The following is a 14,216-nucleotide window of genomic DNA, read 5'->3' on the forward strand; positions in this document are numbered from 1 at the left end:
AAGGTTCTAGGTTGTGGATTCTGCTTGGAGTTGGTCGAGAGTTCGTTCAGGGGAACTCATGAGACCTACTCGTAGTTAGGGCCAAGGGCTTGCAGGGCCCAATGGTTTCCCGTTTGTGTGGGGCATGACGCTCTGGAACGACTCCGGCCGAGCTTGGGCCATCTGACCGACCGAGCTTCCATCGGCCAAGCCGCTTGGCGAAGAGTGGCGAGCTCAGGTGAAAGTGGACCCCTCAGTCTTCCTTCCATCTGTTACAACAACTACTCGTTATTCTTGCATGTGCAGGTTGTTGTTGATCCGTCTTGAAATTACTAGACTGATTCGATGGATGCCCATAGCTTAATGTGGCTTCCCCCGCAGGTCTAGATGACCTCCCCACAGTATGTACACAGCATAATGTTCTGGTGGTGCCAGCGGGGGCGGGGTAACTTGTTGGCGGGGCACTTGTGAAGCGGCCTGGAACTCGGGTCCCGTCTTCGTGAGGGTCCTAGTACTTTAACTATTTGGTAGAGACCTGACCGCTTCCCATCCATATCCCAACCTCAACCTGAACCTCGCAACAATCCAAATTTGCTTTCCCGACGAGCCTGCACTCTTTTCACATTAGACATCATGGCTGCTACTCAAATTCCCGAAGGTGGTACCTACATCGATACCTTCAAGGGCAGCTTCACCACTGTCCCGATCGACGCCGAAAATGCCAACGCCATCTCGACGGCCGAGTTCCTCGATGCGTCCGAGTCTCTGACCACCATGTTCGGTATTATTTACCCTTGTGCAGAGAAATCGAGTTTCGGTTTACTAACCTAACACCTCCAAGACCTCCTTGGCTCTGTTGCCTTCTCCCCGGTCAAGAAGGACGTGCTCGGCAACGTCGAGGTGCGTAGCCCCTGATGCCAAGTCTCCAAGCTCCCCAACAGCTAATGTTCCTTTCGGCTCAGAAACTCAGGAAACGCTATCTCGCTGCCCCTCTCGAGTCCCAGAACATCCAGGACCTCGTCCGGAACGAGCTCAAGACCAAGTCCCACACCGCTACCGAGGGTTTGCTATGGCTGGTCCGGTGAGATACCTTCCCTTACCCCCACATCAGAGGGCCAGAGACATACATGCTTACTGGCACTACCGGCACGCTGCAGGGCCCTTGAATTCACCTGCATCGCTCTCAGCCAGAACCTGGCCCAGGAGACGACCGAGCTCTCCGACTCCTTCCGCGACGCCTACGGCGCCACCCTCAAGCCCCATCACAGCTTTATCGTGAAGCCCGTCTTCAGCGCCGCCATGAGCGCCTGCCCTTACCGCAAGGACTTTTATGTCAAGCTCGGCACCGACCAGGAGAAGGTTAAGGTGGAGCTGCGCCAGTACTTGGAGGCGTTGGACAAGATCGTCGGCATCCTCAAGGGGTTCCTCGAGAGCCCGGAGGCTAAGTGGTAAAGGGGGGAAACCCGATTCGGGAGGGATACGAAAGATATCGGATCTCCCATAAAATAATGCCATGGCCGGATGCGGTACGGGCCTGTTACCGTCCCATTGCTTTCCGTATGTTCAAGCCTGCCGCGATATTGTCACAATGCTGTCCTTTCCTTAGAGATGCTACTAGCTACCTCTTAACCCATGGACAAGAGCCTAGAGTGCCCAGTTGGTCGTTTTCTTGGGGTTTAACAACGCCTCACCAACGCGGCTTGCCAAGTCGTGGATGGCTGGGTTCCATCAACAGTAACAAATCACGGATCCCGTCCTTCTCCATTATGCCGGGCCTTGTTTACATGTCCTCCTTTTCGGTCCACCATCAACTTCTCCGCTCGGTAGCATCGCTGCTCGGCCATCACGGAGCTCTGGTTCTGGGTGCCATAAAAGCGTTAGGGCCATGGCTCTCTGTCGGCGGGAATCCAGTAGTATGCTTCGTAGCGGAGAGCCACGGGCTGGTCAGTTAGGATCACGAAGTCGAGCCACTTGGTGTAGCGCAGATCGCCAGGGCGCGCACCGGCCGCGGGGGTTCTCGGAATTATATGGACTGCTGTCACCTGGTGTGTAGCCTGCAAAGTCTCCAAGCGACATTTGTGACACGGCGGAACCCCGCATATCTGAGTCTCGATACATATGTGATGTGAAGGCACATGCAGACCTGTGGTCGTTGTTTCAGAGACAGCCTTGATGTGCAGTCACAAGATTTCCCATGGCTTGGCGCATTCGAGATCAGTCTGCCTAGGGAGCGAAAGCTCTTATCTGAGCCAAGCACTGAAAGCCCGAGGAGGATTCATCACGCAAGTTGGAAATTATTTGAAGCGTCCCTCAGAAGTGAGTTGTCCCTGGCGTGCATGACCCCAAGCCTAATCGAGACATCTCAATCTGCAATTCCAGGCTCCAAGAGTGGGGCTCTGGGTCATGAGATGGCGGGCCTTCAGAGTACGACAGGAATTGCGCATTTGGATTTTGGCTTTGAATGGGCACAGTTGTTCCATCGATGGCGACAGGTTCAAAGCGAGGGATTCTCAGTCAGTGCCAGTACTCCAATCCGACGTGATGGTTTTTGTGGATTTCTTTTCGTCCGATTTTGGGTGGCACAGCCGGGAAGGCGAGTGGCGAGGCCGCCGGCGCGAACAGCGGCGATGGAGCGGCCTGCAAAGGGGCCCCGTTATGCACAATCACGGCGGCTGCGGAGGGGGACGGCGGGCAGGCCACCTAGCGGGGAAAGCGGCAACTTGAGACTGAACAGTTGGACGAATCGAAGCAATCGCCTTCACAGTGATCCTCAACTTGATTGCTGTTATGTGACGGAAAAGTGCGAAAATGGCCTCGTAGCCTGCCAGCCTGCCTGACCAACCTCGCATTCCAGGCTTGTTCCTTGCTTTGGTGAATGTTCTGGGAGGTCGCCAGCCCGGGGCGAGGCTGGGTGCATGTCCCGCCGGCCGCCTGGCAGTGGAGAATCCATTAATCCAGCTGCATCGCCCTCCGCAGCCCCACAAAAACGCCCCGCGGCTTCCCGCCTGTTCTCCAGCGCTTCCTGAGCTATAATCCCAGCCTAACTTCGGCTTCAACAACCGCCCGGGCTCACTTTCCACCTACGCCATCATCCATCTATCCATCCTCCTATACCCCCCCTCTCATCCGGATGGCTTCACACAGAAAAGCAGGAATGCTCAAAAAGCCCGTGGCTAAAGCGAAAACAAAAAAGCCCGACGGCAAGGCCTGCAAAGGCAAAGCGAAGAAGGCACTGTCAGTGCCGGTCCTAGGTCTTCCACCCGAAATCGTCCTCCTCATCGACGAGCTGCTCGATCAGCAAGACCGCCTCGCTCTCGGACGAACAAACCGATGGTTCTACTCCGTCATCAATCCCGTGTTGTATCGCGATAATGTCAAGTTGTCCGCTTCTTCGTGTCTCTACTGGGGCGCCGAGAACGGCCAGTTGGGCACCCTTAAGCATGCGCTGGCCGCAGGCGCCGATTTGAATGCCTCTGGGCCGCTACCGCGCAAGGCTGGGGAGACAGAAACCACCGAGACCGATAATGACGTCGACGGGAATGCTGATGCCGACCCCGCCCCCGAGCTGTTCGAAGAACCCCCCGACCCAACCATCCAGCCATCCTGCACCCCGCTCCATCTGGCAGCCAAGAACGGCCATCGGGAGATTGTGGAATGGCTCCTCGACAACGGCGCCGACATCGACGCCCCATCATACCGGGTCTGCGATTGCCAGTCCCTCAAGTCCGGGCGGCACCCGTCGCGCCGCCTCTCGGAATGGCCTCGCTGGCGCGCCCTACACACCGCCATGTGCAGCCAGGAGCGAACGGTGGCCGAGCTGCTCATCCACCGCGGCGCATCGCTCGAGCTAGATACCAAACCCGAACACCGGCACACGGCCCTTCACTCGGCCGCCGCCCACGGCCTGATCCCCGTCATCAAACTCCTTGCGCTAAACGACCTCAACCTCAACGTCAACCAGCGCGATGAGTGGGGTAATACGGCGCTGCACTACGTCTCGGAAATCTGGAGCGCGCGTGACTCCGCCGACATTCGCGACACCATCACAAAACTCCTTGCCCTAGGCGCCGACCTGGAGGCCCATAACGATAACGGCTATACCCCGCTCCTCAACGCATGCTTCAGGGGCAACTACGCTGTAGCTCACCGCCTGGTCAGCATCGGCGCGAATCCCGACCCCCACCGGCACATCCCCAACTTCCGCGACTACCGGCCGCTGTACTACTGCATGTTGCAGCGATCCGAATTTTTCGATATGGACGATGCCCCGGTGAAGCACGACGAGTTCGAAGGGAACCGGGTCACGCTGATCAAGGCCTTGGTCGATGGCGGGGCTGACGTGAATGCCAAATTTGATAAGCGTAGCCACCGTGGCGTGACCCCGCTCATGCTGGCTTGCGAGCTGGCCGAGCCCCGAGCCGTTGCCGCGCTCGTCCAGTGCGGCGCCGAGATCAACGCGCAAGACCGCAACGGGCGAACTCCACTGTGCTATGCGGTGACCATACGAGTTGACCATCGCGGTGAAGTGCCCGAGATCGCCTCGATTATGCTGCGACGCGGCGCCCGCATGGACATCGAAGAGGAGCCAAACTGCAGCCCTCTGGACACCGCCATCAAACACATCCGTTGGGCGGAGGACGATGTCCTCGAGGCGATGCTGACCGCTGCCGACGAGACCAACCTCACGGAGACGAAGCTCAAGGAGGCCCTGAAGAGTTGCGCTTCGTGCGGAAACCATAAGGCGTTAAAGCTCCTCCTTGACTTTGCTGACAGGGTGTATAAGGTGGCCGATGCCGATGTGAAGGAGTACCTGTGCCGTATCATCGAACAGAGCGATCCGTGGAACCAGATCGAGACGTTTAACTGCATGATGGACTTTGGGAGACCGGTCTACACCAACGAAATGCTGTTGCTCAAGACCATCATGCAGCAGAACCGGGAACTGAGCCTGGCGGTCATGGCCCGCGGACTTTCCATCAGCGAGCCTAGGTTCCACGGCGACCAAACGTATCTCCATCTCGCGTGCCACTGGGGTGACGTGGAGGTGGTGAGGGCGTTGCTGGACCGTGGAGCCGACGTCGACGTCTTCGACCGGGACCTACAGACGCCATTGTCGGTTGCCGTGAGCGAAAACTACGTGTCCATAGCGGTAGCGCTCATGAAAGAAGTTGCCGACCCGTTCATCACCCCTTCAGACGAACTCCTCCAAAAGCTCTTCGGCGAGGAAGAGGACGAAGACGAGTGGCGCTTCGTCAAGCGACGCTACCTCACCGCGTTCGACCTCGCCATCCGCGACGACCGCGTCGAGATCATCCAGGACATGCTCTCACGCTACGCCCTCCCCGACATCCCCCCGAAATCCAAATCCAGCTACGTGCACCGCGCCAGCCAAAACCCCAACCCCGCCATCCTCAAACTCCTCCTCGAAAAGGGCGCCGACGCCACCGGCGGGAAGGACTGCCCCAACCCGCCCGCCGTCGCCCTCATCCGCCGCGTGTGGGACCAGCCCCAGCTGCCCGACGTCGCCGTCAGCCTGCTGCAGACCGCCAAGCTGCTGCTGGCCAAGTACCCGGTGCTGTCCCTGCCCGCGGACCTGGTGTGCGAGATTAGCGCCGCCACCAGCGAGGACCCGCGGAGGCAGGAGCTGCGCGAGGTGGTCATGCGCGAGCTGGAGATTCGGCTGGTGGATTATAAGGGGGGGCTGGCGGCGGAGGTGCGCTGTGTCAGGTGCCCGAAGGAGCCGGGGGCGCTGGTGTCGGAGGAGATTGCTGTGCCGGCGGAGTAGCCCGTCGCGGGTGTGTGAGGTGATTGTGAGGGGACCGATGTGTGTCGTCGGTTGTTGTCTTTTTCTTGCATTGGTCAGCGGGTTTCCTTTTTGTTTTATTTTTTTATTTTTATTTTTTCCTTTAATATCTACATCACGATACGGCATACCCCAGCACGGCGGTACAGTCTAGTACATGGCTGTGGGATAGGTTCGGATTGGCTACGGGCCCGGGGTTGGGAAGCGGATATTATATCACGGTGCTCTTTTTTTGACGGTGCGGTGCGGGCCGACGTGCCCGTGGCGGTGGGGTTCATGACTGGACTGGGTGTACATGTACATGGTATTCTTGCTCCAACAGTTAGGTTTACTTTGGGCGGCTGATGAAATTGACGACGTTTGATGATGGGCATTTGGTTGTTCTGTTTGTTATGTAGTGGTAGTGATGGAGGTTGTTGTAAAAGTTGAGGTTAGATATCTACCTTAGTTTCAGTTGTTGAGAACATGCAGTTGGGTTCAACCCCGTGACCTGTTTTCATGTGTGGTGAAAGCAAAAAAAAAAGACATGGCAAATTGCAGTTCACCAGTTTTGGAAGCCAAAAAAGCCAAGATGCGTTCTGGTGTCCGTTTCGAGAAACAAGGACGCCAACGGCGAGACTCGAACTCGCAACATTCAGATCTCTCAATGGGGGATTAAAAGTCTGACGCGCTAAACCGATTGCGCCACGTCGGCTGGAACGGGGTGGAGGACCGCGAAAGTTTGTTGATTTACCAAGGCAGATGCAAATGTGGAAACTGCCCAACTAATACCTACCGAGGTTGTCCTTTTTAACATGGAACTAACAGCTATGATATTAGCTGCTGACAGTTGTATAGGTAAGTCAGTAGCTTTGCTAAGACAACTAACTTTCTTGTATTATAGATATATTTATATCCTGTCGGAATTAGGTTAGGCTTAGGTATCTAACCAATCCAACGCTGCCTACCTAGTTAACGTACCGAATTCAACGTCTTGTTTGGGCCATTAACGCCCCGCTTTGCGACAACTGGGAACCGTCTCGGTTAAGCTTGTTTTCAAACCTCTGCTACCTACACGTGAAGCTGTCCGGCGCCGGTCGAACCCAGCCACCAAAAGGGAAAATTGGAAATGAACGGGAGGGAACGGGACAAACCTGGTTGCCGCTGTGCGCTGTGTGGGTGGAAAGTGACGGCGTATCGGACCGTACTACTGGACGCTGATGACGAGTTGGAACCTCCTCAAAGATGGTCAAACCAGTTTCGGGGGCGTAAGCCGGGCGCAGCCTTTGCCTCCATGTCGACGACGACGTCGGTCTTGTGACATTGAAAAGTAATGGAACTGACCCTGATGCAGTCCATACCGACACCGAATCCAACACCACCGTGCTCACAGGTGTCGGCATACACCGAGACCCCGTGTCGGACTTGTACATCGCGTCTCCGGATAGCAACGTGCGCTGGAGCGATGAAGGCTATCACGCCCTCCCCTTGGTTGAGATCGGTGCCATCGAAAGACAGAATGGCTCCATAGATTAGTATGTCTTTCACGAAGCCTGCTGGGACCAACTGGAGGAAGCCCTGTCGCCGGTCCCCGTCCCACTCTCGCGGCTGCTCGAGATCTGCCAGTCACAGCCGGCTCCCATCCGCTTCGGTGCCTTGACCCGGGACCACGACTATTACAACGCCATCATCGAGGACAGGGCGAACTACACGTACTTCCCATGGGAATACGCGTTTAAGAACCGGCTGTCGCGGGACGACCCCAGCTTGTACAGCTACCCATACGGCATCGTCGAAATCGCCCATATCCTTACCGAGGCACCTGGGGAGCCACCCCAGCCCTCCATTCCCGTCCACAGACCTGCTATCACCACCGGAGAATCCATTACCACACCACAGCAGGACACATATAACCCCTTCGCCGCCATCCCCATGGAGCTGCGCATCGCCATCGCCATGCACCTCCCCACCGCCGACGTCCTCCGCGCCCGTCTCGCCTCGCGGGCCCTCCAACCTATCTTCCACAGCCAGCAATTCTGGGCCTCCCGATTTCGTACCGCATCCCCCGACCGCGGCTGGCTCTTCGAAGCACGCCGCCACCACCAGCAACAAGCTACCGCAATCGACTGGCGCTGGCTCTACCACCGGACCCGCACCACCAACATCACCAACCTAGCTCCCTCCCCCTCCGCCTTCACCCTCCGGAGCCTGCGCGACCGCGTCCGCATCTGGAGCCTCCTCCAATCCCTCCTTGCCCTCCTCCACACCCACTGGATCCCACCACCACCACCACCACCACCCCCCATCCATCTCCCCAACCACAACAACGACAACGACAACAACAACAACAAAACCAACCGACCCCCCCCCTCCCCCTGGCAACGCCCCCTCAACCCAAACCAACAGCACACCACCACCACCACCCGCCTGCAGCCGGTGTCAGCGCACGTGTGGCCGACCGCGGCGCGCGAGGACGGGCCGCCGGCCTTTGAGAAGGGCTGTCGCGAGCTGGCGGGCCGGCGCGTCGAGGTGGGCGTGCCGCGGGACTTGGTCAGCGTCGGCGTGGTGATGGCGCGGGTGCCGGGGCAGGTGGATAATAGTGGGGAGGATGATGAGGGGGTCGGGGAGGGGTATGTGGCGGGGTTGGTGCTGCAGGGGGAGGGGGGGGAGCGGGTGAGGTTGGGGTATCATCCGTGTTGTCGTGGTGGTGGGGAGCGGGTTGTGGAGTTTGAGGCGGGGGGGTTGGTGGGGTTTGGTGTGGCCGTGGGAGTCAGGAGGGTGAGGGGGTTGCGGTGTGTGGTGAGGGGGCCGGCGGGCGAGCGTGTGTTGTTGCCCTGGCTGGGGTCGCCTGAGGGGGTACCCCGGACGGAGCGTCTTGCTGCTGGCGAGGGGCGGGTTGTGGAGTTGAAGGCCGCGTTTGATGTAAGTTTTAGCTGGGTGACTGCGTTGTTCCTTACTTTCTTTCGAGCATATCGCTTTACACACACACGCACGCATACTAATGTGCACGTAGGGCTACAAAATGGTCAGCCTTGCCATCAACGTCGAACTGTCACCGCCACCGTCACCGCCACCGTCACCGCCACCACTGTCGCCGCCGGCGGACGCCATCGGGCCCGCCTACGCAGACGCCGACCTGTGGCGCGACGCGCTCTGGTACCCAGACGTCCCCCCATCAACCCTCTTGTCACGGTTATGGCCGCATGCAGGGTCCCGATGGGGGCGCACGGGAAGCGTCCCCAGCCAATCATTAAGAATGGGTCCCAGACCAATCAGGAGAGGAACGGGGGGAACGGCTACCGTTCCCAAGGTTCCTATAAGGGAACGAGAGGAACGACCACCGTTCCTCGCGTTCCCCAAGGAAGAGGTACGGAGATACCTAGGATCTAGATAGTATATAGTCACTCGTCCTGGAGAGCTCTGGGAGTTCTCCAGTTAGCAATCACAACTACAGTCCGCTACAAGCTCACAAGCCTACTGTTGAAACAAGTCTATTGTTGTGCACCCTTTGGCTGCACCGAACCGAAGCATCCTTTGCAAGATTACCTTCACTGAACCCTAACAGGATAGGATCCTGGAGTAGGTTCGTCACACCTCTGCCTCAACCAGGACGTATTCTTCCCGGCCCGCGCCTACTTCGTCTCCCAATATAAATACAACCCCCTGATTTGGTGCCATTTCGGGGGCCCAGGGGGCAAGTACCTCCCCGACCTCACGCGGGTTGTAATGACGAGTGGGAGGGACGACATTTATACCATTGCCTTTTTCTTCAGCGGGGGAGAAAATGTGCCCGTCGAGTGCCAGTCGTTGGGGCGGTTGGGGAGGTTGTCGGAGCCTGGGCGCCGTGTCGTTGAGTTCTCGGTTGACGGGGCCGGCGGGGAACGTATTGAGGCGGTTGAGATTGGCCATTGGTTCTGCCAGGACGAAGAGGGACAGCGCTGGGATGTGGAACACGGGTTGATGGGGTGGTTCAAGGTTTGTTCTGTCCCCGGTTTTCCTGTTCCCTCTCCCCTGCTGCTTCTGCTTCTGCCCGCAATTCAAGTTGGCCGGCGTTTTGTTTGCTCGCTCGCTCACTCGCTCCCACCGCCTTCATCACCATCTAGCTCCAAACCAACCGCGGGAGGTCATGCCTCATTTCAAATTCTGATCCCGAGTTTCGGGCAGCGACAAGCACTAGAACGGTCTCGGCTGTTCCGGGGACGGCCATTACTGGCTTCTATGCCACCCAGGTACGCATCTTGCCACCCATTCCATGTCACGCCGGATTATTGCTGGGAGTGTGTTACTAATCAAGGTTCCCCGTTCCAGTATCCTGAAGAAGGGTATGGTATGGCTGCTCTTGGGGTCATCACAGAAGCGGTTGAGCCTACCGATGATGATGATAGTGAAAGCGAATGATTCCTCAATGGCCATAATACACAATACATTGAAGAACGACTAATATTTCTCCTTGGATGCCCTACATCAATCAGCTTTTGCATTACCAGAAGCTTCTGAGCCCGCGTGTAATCAGTGTAGCATGGTAGTTACCTGTGCCTAGCTTGAGGTGTAGCTTTAACAGGGGCCGGAACAGAGGGCTTTGTTGTGTTTTTACCATAGCTTCAACTCCAATGTTAATATGATGGGTAATACTTGAGTTAAAAGAGGATTTTGGAGACGGTTGATTAACTACCCGGAAGCATGGTGGCTGTATCTGGATTAGGATTACTATCAGTATGTGCGGTCTCCATACCGGTAGTCAAATATTGTACCGTGGTTTCGATCATCCTGAGCCAAACTTTGTCTTTTTTTAATTAGTGCGCTCTTGACACCAAGTGTTAAAGATGGATGTAGCGCAAGGTTGAATTTGCCGACTTCAGCTCATTCCGGGCTGGACAACGGGCGACAGTATCTCTATAGGTATGTCCCAGTGAGGCAGTACTTATATATATTTCGTATTGCTGTGTCCGCCGTCCATAAATACCGGCCAATGAACAATGTGGGAGGCTTGCAGGTGCGTGTCTGTCGTTTTGGTTGGGTTAATTACATCCTTTGCATATAAGTCCGAGGCAGCGTTTGGGGGCCTCCCAGCTCTGATTTCAAATCCCGTCAGGGGTAGGACGAAACGTCGATCCCTTTCCGACCTTGCCTGATTTGGTCATCGGCTCTTTACAAGTTTTGGGGCCATTTCTGCTCTTTTGAGCGAGTCCGACAAACTTGGCTCGAGTCAGAAATGTTGTTGTTCCCGACGTAGACAACGCTTTGGCTCTCCTCTACCCCTTTTTCTTCTCTCCGCCCCCACCACCTCCCGGCTGGCGACGTGCTGCCCTCCCGTTGATGCCGAGCCTTCAAGACGGATCCTCCCCAAACGTCTAGCTCCGCTCCGGCCGATCGGTTCCAATAAAAAACTGGGCCGGGTTACATCCAAAGCCGGGAAGCGTGCAGGTCTTCGGCATGGCAAAAGCGAGGGGTGACATGGACCCGATCCTCCTGCCTACGATGCAACCCTGTAATTGTGAACGCGCGACGGCGAAGGATCCGTCTCCGTCTCGGATCCCATTTCTCACCTCGCCGTGCCTGTCCCGCTTCTTGAGGTGCTTTCCCGCCCGGCGTCCTTGAGCACACAACGGGACTGTCAATTTTAACACCGCGAACGCATCCCGAACCCTCCCTGCGAATTTACGATCTTGCGATTTAATGTTCCGATAAGCTCGAGTGATAGTGCCGCCGGTTCACCATGCCTCAGGGGCAGCGGACCTCGACGCTCAGGCTGCTGGCCTTCCTGGGACTCGGGTGCACCTTGGGCGCCGCGTTTCCAGATGTGCCGGACCCAGATAACTTCCTCCGCAGGGCCTGGGCGGCATCGACCGTCCTCGGCGACTATGTCTACATCGAAGGAGGGGAGATCAACCAAATAGTCGATGGGAAGAGCCGCGGGGCGGACGTGGGTAAGGAATCGCCACCAAAAGCAGCTAGCCGGGAACGACGGAACTGACCTTGTGGTGTATATTACCGCAGTGAACTCGACGCTCTCCATCGACATGTCCCAGTCGTGGAAATCTCTCGACGTCACCATCCGAACGATACCGAAACCGGGGCCCGCAAAGACCAACGTAGGACTATGGACGGACACGGCCGCGGGCGCGTTTTACTCGTGGGGCGGGAGATGGCCGGGGGGCAAGAACATCACCAAGAGCGCGCTCTGGAAGTTTACGGCTGACGGCAAAGGGGGCGGCTCCTGGGCGGTCGAGGACCCGGGGAACCCGACGCTCTTCAACGGCATGCACCAGACCGAGTACGGCACCTTTGTCAACACGGACAGCATGGGATTTGTGATCGGCGGGGCGACGCATGCGTGGACCGAGAAGGACCATTCCACGGCGGATCCGATCCCGGGCATGGTATCGTTCGACATGAAGAGCAAGATCTGGCAAAACGGAACCATCAACTTCAGCCCCTACGGCTCTGGCGTTTTAAACAAGGGGGCGGCTGCGTATTTACCGTCTATCGGTCCGGACGGTTTAATCATCACGTTTGGAGGGTATGCTCCGCCGGTCGACAGCGACCTGAATAAGTCGGATGGATCACCCCTGGATCTTCGGAACTTAACCCTCTTCAACCCGGAGACGAAGAAGACGTACTGGCAGACGGCGACCGGGACAGTCCCTCCCACCCCACGAGGCCAGTTCTGCACTGTCGTCTTCCCGACGTCTGACGGCGGCTACGATATGTGAGTTCTTACGTCCGACGGCCGCCAACACACAGCAAGCTGACCCACTCCAAGCTTCCTCTTCGGCGGCATCAACGGCCGCGACCAGTTCAACTACGGGGACGCCTACATCCTGAGCATGCCGGGATTTGTTTGGACAAAACTGCCCGACCCTCCAGGGGGCGCACGTGTGGGAGCGGTACGTCCAACCCACCCCTTCCAACCACTCGGATGACTCCGCCGGCCACTAACACTCCCTCCCTAGAGCTGTGTTCGCGTGGGAAAGCGACAGGTTCTAAGTATAGGCGGCGTGAAAGGAGCGGCGTCGGAAGCGGACCCGGCGCCCCAGGGGCTGCTGCTGTTTGACATGTCCACGCTGGAGTGGAAGGACTCGTATGACGCCGACGCGGCCGCCTACGAGCGGAGCAAGACTATACAGGACTTGTACAGCGACAAGTAAGTCCACGCTTACCCACAGGTATCCCGACCGGGTTTCAAGGCCTGCCAGCTGACACCTCACAACCAAACAGCGCGCTGGACAAGGTCGACTGGTCGTCCGACGAGATCCAGAAACTCTTCGTAGCGGCGTCGGCGAGCGCAACAGCCACCAACACCGGTAAGCACCATAACCCCCCTCCCCATCCAAGCATTGGAACTAACACCCACCCCCTCCAAAGACGTAACCGGAACCCCCCCACCCACCGGCGCCCCAGGCTCAAGCTCCACCTCCGACCCCGACCCCGACACCAGCTCGAGTTCCACCCCCATCGGCGCCATCGTCGGCGGCGTAGTAGGCGGCATCGCCGGCCTGGCCGCCATCGCCACCGCAGCCTGGTTCATCCTCCGCCGCCGCAAACAACAACAACAAGCATCCCAAACCCCACCCTCCCACGACCCAACCCAACCCTCCGAACTCGACCTCAACCAACCCCCCAACCCACACCAACACCAACACCAACACCACCAATACCAGCACGCGTCCGAGCTCGACCCCAACTCCCCCTACTCCTACTACACCAACACCCCCAACATGTCGTCGATGGGCGGGTACTACGGGTACAAGGAGAAGGACGGGAGCGAAGGGCCGCCGCCGGTTGAGCTGGGCAACCATGCACGGCCGAGCGAGCTGGGGGTGGGGGCGAATCATTTTGAGTTGGATTCGACGCCGGTGCGGTAGTAGTCTCAACCCTTTATCGAGCACGCCCGGTTGGTTGCACTGTGTGCTTCCATCCCAACCAACTTTCTGCCTTCCCCCCCCCGGGGCCCCTCGAAACCCGTGCCGCCATTGGCCACATCATTAGCCACATACCGGCCCTTGATAAACACGGCCCTTGCCCTCTGACAGCACCAGCCCCCCGCAAAGAGACGCACAACTAACAATTTGGCGAAGCGGGGGGAGTGTGCGGGCGGAAATATTCCGCCGGTTTGGCTCGTAGTTCCGCCACCGTGATGGTACACCCCTTTAGGGGTGCGGGTTCGAATCCCACCGGAGTAAAACTTCGCTTCTCGGAGTGGGAGTTTTCGTAGCCGTCTACCTTTCCGTTGGATAATTAAAAGCGAGAGGTTAGGCGGTGAGCTTTTTGGGGTTTCGTTTTGAGTTCTTGGTTTTTTTTTGTCTTCCTTCCTACCTCGAACTTCTTTTTGTAGACCATTTGTTCTTAGGGGAGGATAAAGGGGTAAATGAGGGGAGTGCGGAAGGGTGTTGGGAATAAAATAAATGGGGGCAGGTTTGGTATTTTTTTGGCTGGCGGGAGGATGAGGGAAGGG

General features: G+C 57.6%; 5 protein-coding genes and 1 non-coding gene across 6 annotated transcripts; 5 read left to right on the forward strand and 1 right to left on the reverse strand.

Annotated features, from left to right (window-relative positions):
* Nucleotides 1-612: 612 nt before the first annotated feature.
* Nucleotides 613-1,431, forward strand: F5144DRAFT_491230 (glycolipid transfer protein domain-containing protein; the record flags this gene model as incomplete). The annotated part of the gene is made up of 4 exons (XM_066785847.1): nt 613-760; nt 821-879; nt 942-1,060; nt 1,137-1,431. The coding sequence occupies 4 exons, from the start codon at nt 613-615 to the stop codon at nt 1,429-1,431; spliced, it is 621 nt and encodes a 206-aa protein (XP_066642645.1).
* Nucleotides 1,432-1,961: 530 nt separating this feature from the next.
* Nucleotides 1,962-2,963, forward strand: F5144DRAFT_220803 (uncharacterized protein). The gene has a single exon (XM_066783135.1). The coding sequence runs from the start codon at nt 2,115-2,117 to the stop codon at nt 2,814-2,816; it is 702 nt and encodes a 233-aa protein (XP_066642646.1). The 5' UTR covers nt 1,962-2,114; the 3' UTR covers nt 2,817-2,963.
* A 170-nt stretch (nt 2,964-3,133) lies between these two features.
* On the forward strand, nt 3,134-5,764 carry F5144DRAFT_592508 (ankyrin repeat-containing domain protein; the record flags this gene model as incomplete). The annotated part of the gene is made up of 2 exons (XM_066790368.1): nt 3,134-3,948; nt 3,991-5,764. The coding sequence occupies 2 exons, from the start codon at nt 3,134-3,136 to the stop codon at nt 5,762-5,764; spliced, it is 2,589 nt and encodes an 862-aa protein (XP_066642647.1).
* Nucleotides 5,765-6,386: 622 nt separating this feature from the next.
* Nucleotides 6,387-6,476, reverse strand: F5144DRAFT_t117. The gene has a single exon. It is a non-coding gene; the product is annotated as a tRNA-Lys (tRNA).
* A 414-nt stretch (nt 6,477-6,890) lies between these two features.
* F5144DRAFT_490062 (uncharacterized protein) lies at nt 6,891-10,159 on the forward strand (the record flags this gene model as incomplete). Its single annotated transcript, XM_066785772.1, has 7 exons — nt 6,891-7,029; nt 7,116-7,213; nt 7,394-8,296; nt 8,775-8,927; nt 9,332-9,736; nt 9,865-9,990; nt 10,070-10,159. 7 exons carry the CDS (start codon nt 6,891-6,893, stop codon nt 10,157-10,159), a joined length of 1,914 nt encoding a protein of 637 aa, XP_066642648.1.
* A 1,187-nt stretch (nt 10,160-11,346) lies between these two features.
* F5144DRAFT_220924 (uncharacterized protein) lies at nt 11,347-13,850 on the forward strand. Its single transcript, XM_066783136.1, has 6 exons — nt 11,347-11,688; nt 11,759-12,470; nt 12,525-12,648; nt 12,715-12,905; nt 12,980-13,065; nt 13,127-13,850. The coding sequence occupies exons 1-6, from the start codon at nt 11,478-11,480 to the stop codon at nt 13,624-13,626; spliced, it is 1,824 nt and encodes a 607-aa protein (XP_066642649.1). The 5' UTR covers nt 11,347-11,477; the 3' UTR covers nt 13,627-13,850.
* Nucleotides 13,851-14,216: the final 366 nt, after the last annotated feature.

The sequence above is a fragment of the Chaetomium tenue genome (genome assembly GCF_020726465.1).
Source record: "Chaetomium tenue strain MPI-SDFR-AT-0079 chromosome Unknown F5144scaffold_4, whole genome shotgun sequence".
NCBI lineage: Eukaryota > Fungi > Ascomycota > Sordariomycetes > Sordariales > Chaetomiaceae > Chaetomium > Chaetomium tenue.